General features: G+C 23.0%; 4 protein-coding genes across 4 annotated transcripts; 1 reads left to right on the top strand and 3 right to left on the bottom strand.

Annotated features, from left to right (window-relative positions):
- Positions 1-135: 135 nt before the first annotated feature.
- On the bottom strand, positions 136-4,899 carry PVVCY_1401960 (conserved Plasmodium protein, unknown function; the record flags this gene model as incomplete). Its single annotated transcript, XM_037634845.1, has 1 exon — positions 136-4,899. One exon carries the CDS (start codon positions 4,897-4,899, stop codon positions 136-138), a length of 4,764 nt encoding a protein of 1,587 aa, XP_037490889.1.
- A 2,493-nt stretch (positions 4,900-7,392) lies between these two features.
- Positions 7,393-7,617, bottom strand: PVVCY_1401950 (conserved Plasmodium protein, unknown function; the record flags this gene model as incomplete). Its single annotated transcript, XM_008624828.1, has 1 exon — positions 7,393-7,617. The coding sequence occupies one exon, from the start codon at positions 7,615-7,617 to the stop codon at positions 7,393-7,395; it is 225 nt and encodes a 74-aa protein (XP_008623050.1).
- A 953-nt stretch (positions 7,618-8,570) lies between these two features.
- Positions 8,571-13,112, bottom strand: PVVCY_1401940 (conserved Plasmodium protein, unknown function; the record flags this gene model as incomplete). Its single annotated transcript, XM_008624829.2, has 12 exons — positions 8,571-8,927; positions 9,044-9,125; positions 9,285-9,340; positions 9,440-9,525; positions 9,630-9,710; positions 9,852-10,017; positions 10,143-10,268; positions 10,411-10,557; positions 10,680-10,750; positions 10,881-10,961; positions 11,109-11,171; positions 11,327-13,112. The coding sequence occupies 12 exons, from the start codon at positions 13,110-13,112 to the stop codon at positions 8,571-8,573; spliced, it is 3,102 nt and encodes a 1,033-aa protein (XP_008623051.2).
- A 3,055-nt stretch (positions 13,113-16,167) lies between these two features.
- Positions 16,168-18,588, top strand: PVVCY_1401930 (N2,N2-dimethylguanosine tRNA methyltransferase, putative; the record flags this gene model as incomplete). Its single annotated transcript, XM_008624830.1, has 1 exon — positions 16,168-18,588. The coding sequence occupies one exon, from the start codon at positions 16,168-16,170 to the stop codon at positions 18,586-18,588; it is 2,421 nt and encodes an 806-aa protein (XP_008623052.1).
- Between the last annotated feature and the right edge of the window lie 958 nt (positions 18,589-19,546).

Here is a 19,546-nt window from a genome sequence, read left to right as displayed (position 1 = left end):
CTTCAAAAATATAATCATTGAGTATTCATTCATGTAGATACGTATTAATATTCGGAATGTATACAGTTATAAAACTTTTTGCCCACACTTTATTCTAACAAAAAAAGTGTGAACATAATTTGCTCATCTTTTTTTTTATGCTTCAAATAAAGCATATAATAAGACGTTGCAAATATATAAAGATTGGTCACTAGGAAGGGTTTTTTGTTTAATTATATTTTTAAATATAAAAAAATAAGGCATAAGTTCTATTAAACTTTTGCATTGATATACAAATTTAACATGGGCATTTATTTTTTGGTCATATATTTTTCTAGAAATTGCGGATGGAGCCATTTGAGAAGGAATGCAATTAATAATGTCTTTTAGAAGCAAAAGGATGGTTAGTTTTGCTAATGATATTACATCTGAGTTTCGCTCTAAATTATCTACATAAGAATCCAATTTTATTAAATTGTTTGTTTCTTCTAATGCTAATTCAGATGTGTAATTATTATTGTTATTTTCTTTAGGATTTTGTGATGTATCCTTTATGTTTTTGGTTTTCTTAAATAACGAAGAATTTTTTACTTTTTTCATTTTTTTTATATTTTCATTTGCTTTTTTATGGTTATTAATTTGATCATTATATGTCTGATCGGCTTCATTTCTAGATATTATAATAGCATTATTAGTAGTGTCATTGGGCTTTGGCGTTTCGCTTATATTACTGTCTTCAATTAGATTTTGTTCAACATCATTTTCATTGTTTTTATCTATGCTTAAGCTATAATTTTTTTTTTTTTTTTTTTTTTCATTTCCATTATACATTTGTACTCCATTCATGTCTACAGTAAAAGTTTCAGTTACATCCTTAATATTCTTTACACTTTTTTGTTTTTTCCCTTTTATTATTTCTCTGGTTTGGGCACTATTAATTTTTGTTCCATTTTCTGAAGTTTGCATATGATTAATATAATTTTCCCCATCCTTCATATTATCATTATTACAATCATGGTCATTATATGCATCACTATTACATGTTTCATAATTTTGTATTTCAGTATTGCATGCCTCTTTATTTTCGGATTTTTGGCGATTCGAACTGAAACTTTCTCTTTCTAAATTGCACCCATTGGAAGTTCTAATGTTAGCACCTTTTTTGTAATTTGCGCAATCACCATCGTTTAACAAATTTGGATTTTCAAATAATGAAGTATTTTCATTCTCTATATTTTTTATTTTAATATCCTTTACATTTAGTTGATTTTCTTGAATGGAATTTAAAATGGCTGTGTTGTAATGTGTATTTTTTTTTATATAATTATTATGAATTAGTTTCATTAAAAAATCATAATTTTTTTCATTTAAGAAATAGTCTAGATATAAATTTTTATATTCTATTGTTAATATACATGCATATAAAAATCCAAAAACTTTACAATCAAACTTTTTAAAATATAATAATGTGTTCGTCTCTTTTTCGAGAATTTTAATGACCCATCTTTTCTTATCTCTTTCATAAAATATATTTTGTTTCTGTAGATTTCGCATTTTTTCAATCACACTATTTGAAAGCCGAATTCCTAGTACTTTGTATAATATCGATTCAGTTTTAGAGTTAAACATTTTATCATCGTCTTTTTCAGAAAGTTTCAGATTTTCCTTATCATTTGCATTGGTGTGTTCACTATTTTCTTTTTTATAAACAAAACCATCTTTACTTTTAGGGGTAATTTCATTTTCTATATTATCTTCACTAGTAATATTCTTTTCTGTAGTTTTGTCAATTGTATCATTTATTTCAATACCATTGTAGCTAATATTCGATTCGTTTTCATTATCAAGTTTGGGTAATAATAAAGGCTTTGAAATTTTATTCGATACTTCATTATTTAATATTTTTATTGTCTCAGTTAGATTCTCTTTGTTTATATTGTAATCCTTGTTATTTAAAACTTCATTTAGATTGGGGATATATTCATTTGAACTATTCGTATATTCTTGATTTTTTTTTTCTATTTCATTTGGTTGCTTTTCTTGATCATATGGCTGTTCTTTTGTATTTACATTTTCCCCCTCCTTAAAAATGTTATCCTTGTCAATTTTCCCCATTTCGTTGTTCATTTCTTTGGAGCAAGTACTTTCTTCATTTAAATTTGGGGTCGTATTTTTTATTGTTTGATTATTTTCAGTATGCATATTAATTGAAATAAAAAATAAATTTTCTTCTTCAGACAGATTTGCAAAAATATTATACTTTTCCTTAATGTAGTTATATTTACGTTCTAAGGCTAACTGCCGTGATTTATGATAAGAACTATTTTTAGTAGACCCATTTTTTTTATTTTCTTTATCATTTAAAGGATTTTGTTCATTTTCAATTTTATGTATCCAGCTTTTACTTTTATTATCATAATAAATGTCATATATAGGGAATAATATATATTTTAATTCGTTTTCTGAATATAAATTTTCTATTTTTTCTTTTTCTAAAAGATTAATTATATCAAATAAATTTAAATTGGTATTATTGCATTTTTCTTTTCTTACCTTCAATAAATTTTCGTTTACGAATTTAGGATCATAAGGTCCTTTACTAGTGTTCGAATAGTTTTTTAAATTTAATCCCTTAAGTGAATTATTTTTTCTGTCTGCATTTTTATTTCCAGTACAAATGGAAGAAACACACTCTATGTTTATGTTATTACTATTATTTGTATCGCTCATTATTTCATCTTTTACATTTTCATTCTCCAAAATGTTCATTCCTTTAATTTGTTCAGATTTTTTATCAGTTTTTTTATTAATAATAGCACGATTTTCCTTATATGCATCTTGATTTATTGTGAATTTTATATTTTCATAATAAGAATCTTCATCATTATTATCAAATATTTTGTTATTGCAGTTTTCATATGATATGTTTTGCTCTACTTTTTTGTCTAATTTATTTCTTTGTTCTTGCTTTTTAACTTTTTTGAGTCCCTCTTGTTGCTCTTTTAACTTATTTTTCAAATATGCATTTCGAAGATTCTTTAAAATATACGCATTGTAACTATTATTTTTATATATATCATATTGATGATTTTTGTATGCATTTAAATTAATAACAGAATGTTCATTTGTTTTAGGCTTTTTTTTTGAACAATGATCCAAATCACAATTTAAATTCCGTTTAATATTTTCTTTTTTTATAATAATTTTTTCATTCTCAGATTTGTTCTTATCATCAAAGTTGATTTCATTAATCTTGTCCTCACCTTTATTTCTTTGTCCATCATTATTGTTTAAACTTTTATCACAGGAAAATTGTAAATTAGTTTCATTTTTTGAAACCTCATCATGATCAATGTTTTTTATATCATTCTCACTTTGGCTTCCCTCAAGTTTGTCTTTCCCGATAATATTGGCAGTATTTCCTGAATTATTACTGTTGAATGGGTTTATTGTTGTGTTATTAGTATTTATAGGCATATTATTTTGATACATATATATTGCCATATCAGTATTTGTGTCATTTGTTCGATCATCATTTTTATGGCATATATCATTACATAAAATATCTGAAAGAGGAGGGGAAGCATCGGTGTGTAAATATGTGATATATAAATGATTATTGAGGGGAGAGTTAGAATATCCAATTTTTTCATCTTGCTCATTATTTGTGTTACTTAAATTTTCTGAAGATTTTTCAGCACTAGTCGTGGCGGTTAGCATTCGATCACTAAACTCGCAATAGGTATTCGTTATACTTTTACCTATTGAAGCATCAAATATTTGTTTGTAAAAGATATTATTATTATTTCTGTTTTCCATTTGGCATGGAGAGCAATTATCTGAAATTGTATTTTGTTCACTTTTTTGACGATCTTCAATAATTTCATTTGACAAATTTTCTCCTTTACATATTATCAGATCATTTATATTTTCTTTAAAATTTGTGTCTTTTTTTTTATTTTTTTTTATTTTTACATTATTATTGCTTCCTTTTCGATGAGGTAGATATATATTTTTACAAATATCTTTCATTTTTTTCATTGTGCTTATTTTTGATACATCCCTTTCGGAAATATCTTCATTATTTAACGTCTCTTTTATAATAATACTACTATTTTCAATATCCTTTTCTCGATCTTCAGAATAATTATCTTCGCATGTTTCTGTTAAATTTGTACATAACTCCAAAGAATCGGAACCCTTTTTATTTGAAATTACTTCCTTACAATTATTTTGGAATGTATTTTGGTGATACTCTAATTGAGACGAGGCGATTTCGTTTACGTGGGGACTATTTTTATTATATGCTTCATTTTCATGTGAATTACAATTCCATTTATCACTGCCACTACTACTGTCATGACAATTGCTACTACTGTTTTCATTACTGTTTTCATAATTTCCGTCGTAGGACGTAGCATATTTATTTTCTACACCCCTATCATTACATCTTTTATTTTCGGTATGATCAAAAGTATTACTTATATCTTGTTCGTTTTTTATTATATAACCATTTTCTTTTTTGGAATTAGACATATCGTAATATATATATTTTTTTAAAGCAGAACATGTTATTGGTATATTTGTCATTGATATATTTGTATTTATATTTTTGTTATTTGCATTAATGATATTAATATGATTATAATTGTTATTTATCTTAATATCATCATTATTGTTTTTTGAATTTTTATTTGCCATACTTTCATTTTCCATTACATTATTTGTTTTCAATATATCCTGCTCATTACAAAAAAGATTCATATTATTTTGCATACAAAAATCTTCACTTTGTGATAAGAATGTTTTTTTTTCGTCTACACTAGTGTAACATTTATTTCTTTCAATAACATTATAATATGTATTAACTTTGATAATATCTTGGATCGTATCCTTTATATTATCATCAATGGTATGCATGCTTATAGACTTATTCGGGATTCTTTTATTATTTGTATACCTAAATATTTTTACTATTAAAATTATTTCTTTTACCTACACTATTTCTTTTTTCATATATCTTTATTTATTTTTCATCATTTCTTTTTTCTTTTATAATATTGTATATCTTTCAATTAATAAGTTAGCAAAATGATGATTTTTCAAATTCATTACATATACATACATATGTATATATATTATGATAAATATTTTTTCTAGTGCTTATGTCTGTGCATACGTTCACATATAAAAAACTCCAAATTATTAACTTAAAAAATATATATGTAAATAAATTAACTTAAATGCGAAAATAAGAACAAATATGCTGGTGTAATGGATTTACTATTATTTTTTGTGGTAAAATAAATCTATTTCATACAAATTTGTTATATGCTAAATTAACATACATTGCTATTAGCAATTCTGTATGTTTCCTTTTAAGCTACATATATATATTCTATATTCTTTACATTTCTCTTGAAATGCGACCAAATTAAGCTACAGAATTTACAAAAATTCTGTAAGTATATATATAATATATAATATATAATATGATATGTATTCCTTTACTTTCAGTATATTAAACATAAAGGAATAATTTGTATTCCACACAATATTGTAAGAATATATTTTTGCAATGATGTATGCATTCGTATGTATAGATTACCACATGCATATACATACAGATATATATACACAAAATTATACATGAATAAAAAAAGTTTATCAAATTCAACTATATTTTTATAATTAAAATAAAATATAACAAGGTATGCACATATATATATATGCATACTGTATCTTTATTTACACTGTTTAGAATAATAAAAAATACACATTGCCAAAGCATGCATATAGAGAGAATATCAATGGAATGGGTAATATAAAATATACAATTCTCAAAAAAACATCGAAAAATACATAATTTAAATATTATATTTAATTTTATAGATTATTATGCACGTGTATTACTCGTAGGATACTTATCCTTAGGACGTAAGGGATTTGCAACTGATGACATAATATAAGATTAAAATGGAAGGAAATAAGTAACAAAAAAAAAAAAAAAATAGAAATTCAGAAAAACGATAAAAAGCAAAAAAAAATATTTATAACAATATCACTCTTGCTTTAGTGCAAGAGATGCGTTCTATATATTATATGTCATCATATTAGAGCAATTTATATGCTAAAAATATAGAGAAATCATTGGATTTATAAATAGAAATGTTTTTTTTTTCGTTCTTTTTTTTAGTATTTATTATATTTAAATGTCTTATTTGAGAATAGTTTTAACTAAAAATAGTACACGTATGTGATGTTCAAGGAAAATATGAAATTAAGAAATAAGAATAAAAGTTGAAAAATAAAATATCTAAATCGAGAAATTTATAAAAAAATACAATAAAAAATAAAAGAGTAAAGAAAAGGGATAATCAGAATTTTTAATGTATATACGCACCTTATTTTTTTTATGTATAGTTTCCGAAATTGTAGAATTCAAAAAAAGTATACATACGTATATATTTTCCTTTATCGTAAAAATTTAACATAGAATTATTTTCACAAAAATGTCCATGCTTGCACACCACCTTTATTCTTAAGTTTAAGGTCATTGTTTCTTTTTTTTTATAAGAATTTTCGTAATTGATGTAGTAAAATTTTTTTAGGCTTAATAAAAAAAAAAATGCTACCATTAGAAATATTAAAGTTTTAAGCTATTTTATCTCTTATCTTAGTTTTGTCGAAAAGAGCGTAACATATGCATATGTACGCATAAAATAAAATTACACAAAAAATGAGGTGAATAAAATACTATCACCGAAATAAAGGGGAAAATTTACAAAAAATAAAAAACAATTGTGCTATTTTGCGCATTTTAATATATAATATTAGCTGTACATAGTACAATTTTTAAAATAAAAATATAGAGATACGAATAAACTCATGAGATATGTGAAAATATGCATATATTGTATAAAAACGGTGAAACGAAAATACACATGCCTTTTTCTTATTTCTTCCTTTTTATTTTTACATTTCAATATTTTATGGCATTTCTATTTTAAATATTAAGTTTTGTGTGTATTATGAATGCATATAATGCTTGTATATGCACATATGGGGCTGTATAAATCTCAAGAGAAAATGCTTTAACTAAGATTTGAGGGGATACTGGGTGAAAAATAAATATAGAAAGATGCCTTTTTTTATATAACACAAATTAATATTTGAAAAATAAAGTGTTCATATTTATTTCTTTTTTATAATAAATTTCCATAAATTTAAAAATAATATGTTATATAATTATACCATATATGAACGCATTACACGCGCAAAGTATTTCTATTTTAATCCAACTAAATGGGCCTCATTAAAACTAATATTTAATTGATATACATTTCTTGCGTTATTTCTGTGTGTGTGGACATATTTAAACTAAAAAAATATAGCCTATATATAAGCATATGTTTAATTTCGTGCTCCTGGTCTTTTTTTCCGTATCCAATATTTTAAAAAAAGTTTATTGTCATATATATTATCGGAATTTGTTTTGACATTGTAATTACTCTTGGATATATTCTTCATATATATTTTTTTTCCATATTCTATGTTTTTTTGATTTTCTATATTATTTTTTGCACGAACAACAAAATTAAAAAAACTTCGGTATTTCTTTAGGATGTTTCTTTCCATTCTTTAATATTGGAGGGAAATATTGATACAGGAAAACAACAAAAAAATTATTACATTATTTTTAATCTCTTTTCAAAAAATATAAAGAAATTAACAGCGTCAAATCACGCTTTATAATGTATATATACTATCATTAAAAAAATGAAGAGCAAAATAAAAAAAAAAGAAATATTTAATTTAGTTTCATTTTAAATATAATGAAATGGGATATATAAATAATAGTTAATGGAAGAATATATTTATAAATGGCATATAGAATATATGAGTATCCATGCGTTACTATTTATGCATATATATATGCGCTATAAAAGTATATTCACACAAACTTCATTCTTGCGTTTGAATGTGGGATATCTTTTGGGCATATGAGCCATAATTTTTATATAATTTTAATATTAATAAGTTTTTGAAAATTTTTAAGTCATTTTACTTTAAAAAAATCAAAGTACACATATAATAGTACATATATAATAATATTTAAAAAAAAATTAATAAAATTTTACAATATAAAATCGTGAAATAAGTAATGTTTAACAATCGTATGATTATTTGGAGTGTAACGGATAAAAAAAAATACAAAAAAAATAATTAAATAACATAAAAATTGTCTCCTTACATTAAAATGTTAATTATTTATAAATGTGTAAGAAATATTATCTTGATAAAGCCGAATGAGCATTTTTAAAGAAAAGCCTCTCATCAAATTAAAAATACATTCTAAATTTGATAATTTTGTAATAATTTTGTAAAAGGTAAAGGGGGATATATTTTTTTGCGATACTATTATCATTTGACTTTTCGATATTAGGGAAACATGCTGGATTATAATTTTTTTAATTAGAAATTTTGAGAAATATTTTTACTTATTTATCTTGCCACATTATTCATATGCTTTATATTATCCAAATTTTTAAAGCATTCCAATTGTTTCTTTTTAGTATCACTATATTTCTTCATAATTTTTTATCCGTTTTGTTATCATTTGCTATCGAGCCACTTGATAATAATTTCTGAATCAAATTTGATGATTCACTTTTTGTTATGGATTCTTCTTCCGTTTTTTTGGCATCCTTCGTATTTTCATCTTTTTTTAAAGACTCTTTAGTTGGTAATTTTTCATAGGTTGTCTTTTCCTTTTTTTTTATTTTTTCTTCTTTTTTTAAATTTTCCTTGTCCATTTTTTTTTGCCTTTTGACTGCTTCCATTTTTTGAGACATTACGTTTAGTTTTCTTTTTCTTATTTGATATATTTTTTTTAGTAGTTCTTCATTTTTAAATAATTTAATTCCTTCCTCCGAAGCCATCCATTTCTGCATTAAAATGTGTAAACATATGAGAAAAGTAAATAGTGATAATATAAAAGGGATTACAACTCAATCATTGCATGTATATATAATTTCAAATATGCAAGTTCATTATATTTTACCTTTCTATTGTCTTCACATTTAACATAAGTCAAGTATATTTTAAATTTTCGCTCAGTGTCTGCTTTTGTTAAATGATCATGCCTGAGATGAATTAATATGAAAAAAAATTATTAAATAAATGCTATAATAAACTATATTATACTTTAAGAAAGGGGGAACAATATAATAAAAAATTTGTGTGTAAAAATTGTAAAAGCAAATGTGAAATAAAACGGTGTGAAAGTTTCCTCTTGTACTTACTTTAGCTTAAATTGGTCAACTAACACATCCTTTTTCGTTACTTTTCCATGAGAATGCTTAAGAACAAATGATATATAATTATTAAAATACAATTGCGGAAAAATCATGTGCATATTAAATTACACATTGCTTTAAAAAAAATAAAAAATTCTTACCTTTATTAATCTCTTAATATCATAGTCATCTAATGTATTTTTCATGTTCTTTGTGTCAGCCAAATATTTGAACGGGTTATTATCTTCTGCTTATTGGAAAAGTATTGCATAAATATATGTTTGTAATCATAAAAAGGGAAATGAAAAAACATAAAATATGTAGAATAATAAAAAGCAGAAAAAGTATTACTTCCCCATGTCATGTACTGACACCCATAGTTGTTGTCTTTATATATGAGGTTAAATTCTTTCCACGTGTTTTTATCAAGTACTATAAAAGAAAAGAAATAATAATAACGATAATCATGTATTGGTTTAATTTTAACAATATCCAATAAAGTGCCACTATTTATTCGAACAGCTAAATATACGCATAATTGGTGCACACATGCATAATAATATAGATATATACTGTTATAATTTCTTCTTTCGTTTCCTTCAAATTTCCATTCCCAATCAAAAAGTGAAAAAAAGTAAATATCTTGGCTGGTTGGTACAACTAGCGGAGTTATTTCAATATCATTATTAATTTCATTATCTGGGACAATAAACATATCTTGTGAACTTCCATCACTTTCCTGTAATAAAAAAAAAACAATTATATATATTTTAGTTAATGATTTATATTTATGTATATATTAAGCGCAATACATAGTATATATATTAATGTCTACTGGACAATATATTTATTTCAATTTATTACCGTTTCATTTTCTTCATTTTCAGTTGTCAAATCGATAGCTTCAAATTTTTCATAATAATCTTCGTTTGTGTCATTTTCATATTCCATATCATCATGATAATAAAATGGGTACAAATTTATGTTGTCCTAAAATTCGGAGATAGAAAAATTTATTATTATAGAATAGCAATATTGCGTATACGAATATGTGTGCATAATGATATTTTATTATCTTTCTTAAAAAATATATACATGGAATATTATACATATATGCATTTATAAATATTACATCTAAAACTTTATTCACGAGTAGAGCCATATATGGTCGTGTCCAAGAGTTGTCATAAAAATAAAAACTTCTAACATAATCAGAATTTTTTAACTTCAAATAGAATTCGCTATCTTCCCAAATTTTAGACCTTACATCTTTTTCATTCTGTATAATGGGGTGTGTAAAATATAAATAAAATTAAATCATTATTACAATGAAAAATAAAAATGAAATGATAAGGGAAATACTGTCAAAATTGTCATCATAATTATAAGAAAAAAAATTACCTGCATAACTATTTTACTGCCATCAATGCTATCAACTGAAGGAATTTCTTCAACAAATTCTTTATTGTCCACTTTAAAAAATAATAAATATTAAAAAATTAAAATTATATTATATAATATGATTAAATTAACAATAGCAAGTAAAGGAGTCATCGGGGTATCCGATTTATTTGTTTTTGTTTTTATTTTTTTAAAGCATACCGTATAATTTAAAATAATCGGTTACAAGTTTTTTATGATTAGTACACACGTCCACATAGTCATTAAATAGCTTCTCTTTATCTGCAAAAAAAAATGGGTTTTTATATATATACCGGAATATATAAACAAACATATAATTGTGTGCATATTTATAAATTTTACGATAAATGATAGATTATAGCAATAATATAATTTATATATTTTTTTGTTAAACTTTATTAATCATACCTTGATTAGAATTTTTTGTGAATGTGATAAATGACTCGGTTGTAGACTTTTTATTGCATGAGACTGTAATAAAGATAAAATTTATGTAAAAATAGAAAGTAATAATTATGTCGTTATTTTATTCAAACAAGAATAGCCACAAATAAAATGTTACAAACAGAACAAAGAAATATATGCACATATTAGATATATAAAAAGAAATTCAAATGGGGTATTACATATGGGGAGTTGACTTTGAGCCTTCTGAATATTTTCACTAAGCTCATTGCTTAAATTAGTAAAATTGATGATTGAATGCTTAACAATATGCTCTGTACTGTCATTCGAATTGAGAGCATTTCCATTTTGGTTTTTTTTGATGGTTAGCCATGATAATATAAGATTTTGTTGTGTTGGTTTCTTTTCTTCTACTTTATTTTGAACTGTAGTGTCTAATTTAACAATAGTTGCTGTTTTTTTTTCTTCTTGTTTTTTGATATCCATTTTTTTTTTTGTAATTTTTTTTTTCTCGATCAATATTCTTTTACACCTCTTTTCTGATTCCATATATTGCTTTTTTTTTAATTCATTTAAATAATCATGCATTTTTATAGTATTTTGTAAATCTTTAATCATAATCGAACTTTTTAATTTAATTAGAGTTTTATATATTTTGCTAATATTACTTCGAAGTTCTTTATAATATTTAAATATTTCTTTATAATAAGAAGGAAAACTATCATAATTGTCATTTTCCCAAACCCATAGGCATTCTTTTTCATTATTATCATTTTTACTTACATTCATTATTTTCATATTATTCCCTAAATTTTTTCTACTTAATAATATAGGAATACACGAATATAAATTGTCTTTACTAATAGATATATTATCGAAAGACGGTTTTTCACTTTCTGCATCATCGAATAAATATTCATCATCTGACAAATTGTCTATCGAAATTTCATTTTCATTATTCATGTTAATATTACGATTTAGGATAGGGGAATTGTTATTTTCTGTTATTTTTTTTTCTATATCATTAGTTATTAAAAAATCACTTTTCTCTATTTTGGTACTATTATCAAGTGCAAATTTTACAGGAAGCATATCATATGTTAATTCTTTATTATTTAAAACATAATACAACAAATCAACAAGTTCTGTTAAATTGCAAGTTGATCCTTCACATAAAAATCTTATAATATATTTTTCCTTAGAAGAGATGCTTACAGAATTGAACATAAGATTTGATTGTTCAATCGAATTTAACATTTCATTATTTTCATTAAATGAAATGCTTCTTATTTTATTAATTCTTTTAATATTGTTAAGAATATTATAGCATGGTAGTTGATTTTTCAAAATTGTTTCTATTTGTGAATTAATATTTGGTAAAAGTTCTATCCACTTATTAAATTCCCCATGATCTTCTTCTAAATTAATAATATTATTACTGTTTTCAAGTTTTGCAATTTTTGTGGAATTTTTCTTTTTTAAATCATTATTAGTTCTGCATATTATTGGGCTAGCTGTACTATTTGTTGAACTGTCTAATATATTATAAGTATCATTTTTACTTAAATTTGATTCAAATTCATTAATTTTATCGATATTTTGATTACTGTTATTATTGTTGACATTGTATGTATTTGCTTCTTCAATATTATCGCTTTTGTTATTTGACGTTTTACTCTCTAGTGTGCATTTTTTTTTGGGCTTATCTTTATTATTCTTATTTATATTGTCTATTTTCTCTTTTTCATTTTTCTTTTGTGTTTTTTTTTTATTCAATACAGTACCCTTTAAAGGGATATTATCTCCATCCGATACACTTTTTTTTTTAACTTCATTAGTGTCCTCAACATAATTAGCTCCTATAGAACAACATTTATTAAATTCAATTTCTTCATCAAAGGATAAAACAGCTTTTCCAGTTAATATTTTTTCCTTAATATCATTTTTTTTTTTTTTCTCTTTTTTGTCATTTGACTTTTTTTTAACTGTGTTTTCCATTATATGCATATATTTTTATTTCGTTTTGGGTGTATTTTTTTCCCCGTATTCTTATTCTTTATTTTTCCCTTTATATGCTTTATTCGTTTTATTTCGATTTTTTTATATTATTTTATATACTTCCTATTTAACACAATTTAACGTATTTTTATCTTTAAATTAATCGTTAAAAATACATGAAGCTAAGCAATATAACAAATAATTCACACAAAATTTATATATGCTTATTATTTATACACACATTCGTGTATCCATATATAATGTGTGTTTGTGTGAATATATGCAAATAAAACTATTTCATTTAAGTGTAAAATATATGCATTGTGTAAGTGAATTTAATAAAGTATATTTAATTCAAACACATTTTAGGGAAAAAATATGCAGCTTAACCTTTTACTATTTTTTGTGCTTCATTAAATATTTTGTATTCTCATATATTAATATTCATTTTTTATGTATAATATATTATGTATCTCAATATTTAGTATTGCTTTATGAAATGTATGTATGCACTAATGCATATGTGGATTTAAGCATAAATAAATATACGTGCCATATATTTTATTATTTATTTTATTTTTTTACACTATTCTTGGAAATAATGATAAATTGATCATAATATTAATATATATGAAGGGAAATCTTTTTAAAAATTATTTAATTTCTTTATTTATTAATGTGTAAATTATTTTTTTTTTGTTTTTTTGTTCGTATAATTTTCTCACGATTTTTAGAGATTTCAAATTTCCATGAAAATAATTTGATATACTTATATTATATATATGGTAAACTTTTTAAATTGAATGTTTTTACAGTAATAACATATATATCCAACAAGTTTGTCTTAATTATCTGTCCCATTGGGTGTAGTTTAAAAATATATGTATATTTTCAATAGATAACATAGTCACAAAATATTTTAAAAAGCGCAAAAAATACATTATATAATAATTTTTTAAAGTAATGCATAATACATTAAATTGGTATCAAAAAGGGAGAAAAGGATATAATAAAAAAATACATTGTATTTAAAGGATTTCTATGTATATATATTTTTGGACAATCCTTATATATAATTATACAAACGATATAAAAATTTCCTTTCAAAAAATAAGTTTCATGGCATTATGATGACAGCTTAATTATTTTGTTAAAAAAAAACTTCACACTATATTTTAATTTATGATTTTACCTTTTATAACCTTGGTATGGTATTGTACCAAAAGGTGTATATATAATTTCGACAAGTGTAATCATAAAAATATTATATATAGAAGAGATAAATAGTATGAGTGAGAAAAAAATAATATAGGCCCAATTATTTATATTATTATATTCAATGATTTATGATTTTAATTTTAAAATATGAATTCCATCAATTCATATACAATACTAATGAAATATTTTCCTATTATACATTTTCGTCTTATGAGATTTAAATATTGAGAGGTATTTCATACAATAATACATATATATACGTATTATGGTAAAGACGCCAAATTAATGTAGAATATTATTTTTTCAGTGGTAAACTGTTTATATGTATTATTGATACAACCAAAAAATAGTATACTTATTTATTTTTTAAAAACTTATCATATCCCATAAAAAAATTATTTTTTTACCGTTTTTTGTTCTTAAATATGGATAATACATAAATTTCAAAAAAAATAAATAATGGATATCAATTAAAATTTCCCCTTTATTCTATAACACATAAATATGTGGTATAATAATACAAACCTTAATCTGTGTTTTGTATTTAAGAAATTAATAGAAATAATTTTATTTATCTTTATTAATAATTTCCAAAAGTAATAATATTCTAATATATATTATTATATAATTATTTATATATCGAAAATACAATATGAACTGTATTTATTTGCATGTTGAATAAAATTATTTATTATGCAATGGCACTTTATATAGCTAGTAGCTTATGGTATATCAAATATGTATATTATAAAAATTAAATACTCTATAAATTTTTTCCTCAAATATGAAATCCCCCCTATACAATAATACCGTTATTTTTTATTATTTTAATTTTTTTCCCATAATATATATATTTATTTGTGCGTATAAAGCTAAGAAAATATGCTTGTGGATAAAATAAAGCGAATATAAACGGAACACATATATTACTACCCATATTTATTCGTATATGTATGAATTTAATTATGCATACTTACATTATAAGAGTATATTGGAAAAATACCAATAAAAAAAAATCTATAAATATTTACATATAAAATAAACCGTTATTATAATAGCAATTATATATGCACGTATACATACAATGTTCCATTGTTAAAATTGTAAAATAAAACAAGATAAAAATTTATATAAAAATCATATTTAAATAAAATAACTACAGGACCATGTTTATAAATAGAAAAACATCATAATTTATAATTCTAAAACAAATACAATGTATGTAATAATAAAGGATTGCCAGAAAAATGACATAAAAAAAATATATAATAAAACTAGCAATACAAAAAAATAATACGAAACAGAAACAACAAAAAAAAAATTTTATAATAAAATAAAAAAATAACAACGTAAAATAATAAGAATAGTTATAGAATGATAAAAGTAACATAAAGCTGAAAAAAACAACGAAAAAAAAACGCATCGAATAAAAATATATTAACATATAATTATATTGCATATTTTTATAGCTACATATGTAAAATACCATAATTCACATAAGATAGTGTATATGACTGTTGTGGATTTAGGAGTTTACGAATTTGCAATACATATTTAGGTGATAATATCAGAATACAGGTGCATATATATATACATTTTATATGCTAAGTTAATTACAAGGTTTTTTGTGTTTTAGCGGAACTGTATCAATTTTATTCATCTGTTTAATGTTGCACAATTTTGTAGTAATAAAATAAATGTGCTATTTCGATTTACATTAGAGAATTTATTAATTACCCATAGGCGTATATATAGCCTCCCCACCCACAAAAATATTAGTACAAATATTTTGTGAATATATAGAGAGATATTTAATAGATAAAATTATTTTCCTAAAAAAAGAAATATGGTAAGGGGTGATGATGAGATGCCACGGAATGATAGTCACAAAAGAAATTGTGTAAGAGCCGAAAATTCGAATAAAAAGCATCATGGAAATGCCAAACAAAATGGGATAAATAATAATATAGAAGAGAATGACAAAAATATGAAAGCTGATAATAATAAACACATATATGAAGGTTGCGTAAAAATTAAGAATAAAAATAAACATATATTTTATAATAAGGCACAAGTTTTTAATAGAGATATGAGTATAGTTTTAATAAAAGCATTGGAATTATATTTAAAAAATAAAAATAAGGATAATGAAAAAACAATATTTAGAGGTTTTAATGTTATCGAATTATTAAGTGCTAGTGGAATTAGAAGTATAAGATATGCAAAGGAACTTAAAGAAACTATTAATCACATAGTTGCAAATGATATTGATAAATATGCATGTAAACAAATAAAAAGAAATTTTAAAAGAAATAATATAGATAACGATAAATATACAATTTTATGTAATGATGCTAATGTTGTTATGAATATACTAAATATTGACAATGCTTATATGAGAAAAAGAAATAATAAAAGGCTAGACATAGGTTTTACATATATCAATAATACAAATAATTATAATGAATATTTCAAAGAAGCTCTAAATTTTTTAAAATTCATTACAAAATATAATAATATGAAATCACATGAAGAGGATAAAGATAATCAAGGTAATAAAAATACATACGATAATGGAAAAGAACAAATAATTTCAAATGGATATGATAGCGATTCAACAGATTTTTCCACCGATTGTGAAATGAATACAAAAATTGACCTAATTAAAGAAAATAAAGATGTGAATAATATATGTAATGAAAATATGAAAGATTTATCGAAAAATGCTGATATAAAAATTTGGGATGAAAAGGAGAAAGACAAGAGCAATGCAGAAATGAAACAAGGCGAAATGTCAGTTGATGAAGAAATTAAAAAAAGGCAATTTGCAGAAAGGTACATATTTGATATTATAGATATAGATCCTTATGGTTCTTCAATATGTTATCTTGAAAGTTGCATAAAATATGGAAGAAGTAATTTTTTCATGATAATAACAAATACAGATATGAGAATATTAAACGGCAAATTCCCTGATGTTTCATTTTATAAATATAATAGTATGATATTTAATAAAAAAGTAAATTATAATACCGAATTTAGTATAAGAGTATTATTTTATAAATTAAAAAATATAGCATCTAAATATAAAAAGCATATTATTCCTTTTTGCTCATTAAATATCGACTTTTATATTCGCATGCTTGTACAAGTCTTAGATGATCCACTTCAAACAAAAGATCTTTGTATTGATACTGGTATTGTTTATCAATGTACAAAATGCTCAAGCTTTCAAATAAATCCTGTTGCTTCAAAAAAAACTATTAATTTTACAGAAACAAATAATGTTTCTCTTTCACAAAGGAGAAAAATGAATAAAAAAAAAAAAGAACAAAATTCTAAAGATACAAATTTAGAAAATAATTCTACGGATAAAAACCAAACAAATATTTATGAAAATGAAACAAAAGATAATCAATTAAATGATGATGAAGTAGCAAATACAGAAAAAGAAGCAGAGGAAAATTCACATGATAAAACACCAGAAGCTATTCCAAATGGAAATGATACCAATTTTCATATTGGCTATAAATATAAAAATAGTAAATTAAATGTATCACATAAATGCGAAGAATGTGGAGGAGATATATTAATAGGGGGACCTATATATATCGGGAAATTACATAGCAATGATTTTATAAACACATGTATATCATTATTAGAAAATTTGGATGAACATAATTTAAGTGCAATAAAAACTAGAGAAAGAATATTAATAAACTTAAGATGTTTAAAACAAGAGATAAATGTTCCATTATACTATAATTTACAATCTTTATTTAGAAATTTTAAAATTTGCTCTTTTTCCAGAAAATTAATTGTTAATGCATTATTAAATTTGAATTATGAAGTTTCATATTTTCATAGAGATCCAGATAGTATAAAAACAAATGCCCCTAACAATATTTTCATGGACGTATTTAGGGCTATTGTTTTTAAAATTAATTCAAAAAGTAAAAAAAATTCAAATAATATCCAAGACAAGGCAAATGGCGAAGTAAATGATGGTGATCAAAGCAATGAATCAAAACAAGATGGAGATAATAATAATTCTAATATAGTAAAAAAAATATACTCTATACATACTATAAAAGATGAAAAATTGAAGGAAAAATTATTAACTTGTGATTTTTTTAAAAAAAATTCTTCCTTTGATAATATAAATATTTCAAATATTATGAAAAAACAACCATATGTTAAATTGTTTACCATCGAAAATCCAGAGCCTTTTTGGGGACCCTTGAAAAAGCACTCTGAAAAATTTTGATTTGTTGCGGTTAACACTGTCTTCTTTCCTTATGCCATTCTTACAAATATAATTATGTTTATTAGTTTTTATATTTTGTTTATATACAAAATGAAAGTATTTCTTATAATAATACTTTCTTCTCATGTTTTTTTTTATTAAATTTAAATATATTAATTTGGTTTTATTTATCATTTTCTGCATATAAGCATGTTGTATATGTGTTGGGTTTGTAAAATCATTTAATTATTTTATAATCGTTTGAACATGCATATATACATATATGATTCATCATATTAACATATATGTGCATATAAAATAAAACATCGAGCTGTCTTTATTATTTTAAAATTTAAATGTTTTTAATTAAAACGTCGAATTCATACATAGAGATGTAGAATATGGCACGAAACGATATATTCTTGTTTTATAGAAAGTACTTATTACTTTAAAAATATTATAATGTGTGATTTAACATGACTAATGAAAACAAAGGAAAACATATTCTACTAAATTTCATATATATATATATATATAGGGTATTGCATGTGGGGCACAAAATATAATGGATTGTAAATTTTTTTCAATATTTAAGACTTCATTATAAAAATGTTTCAGTATATATAATTATGCAATCTGAAGTAATGATAAAATAGACTTTTAAAAAAAATAACTGAAATATTTCCATACATTATGAAAGGTAGAATTGGAAAATTATATATTATCGGTTATCTAAATAATTAATAAAAATAACTATACCTTATGCACCATATTAAATGTTTTAAAGAAAAAAGTAGTACACATTTCAGGGGTATAGTAATACTTGGGATTAAAAAAAAAAATATTTCAAATACAGAGAAAAAGAATAGACATTTAAAAGTAGCTTAAGTTTCTAAATATAAATTTAACTAGCCCCCCAAATGCTTAATATGCAAAAGGGATCTTAAAATAATATATTCATACTAATGTGTAATTGTGT

The sequence above is a fragment of the Plasmodium vinckei genome, assembly GCF_900681995.1.
Source record: "Plasmodium vinckei vinckei genome assembly, chromosome: PVVCY_14".
Classification (NCBI taxonomy): domain Eukaryota; phylum Apicomplexa; class Aconoidasida; order Haemosporida; family Plasmodiidae; genus Plasmodium; species Plasmodium vinckei.
Note: the sequence above shows the minus strand (reverse complement) of the source record. Positions and strands in the feature narration are given on the sequence as shown.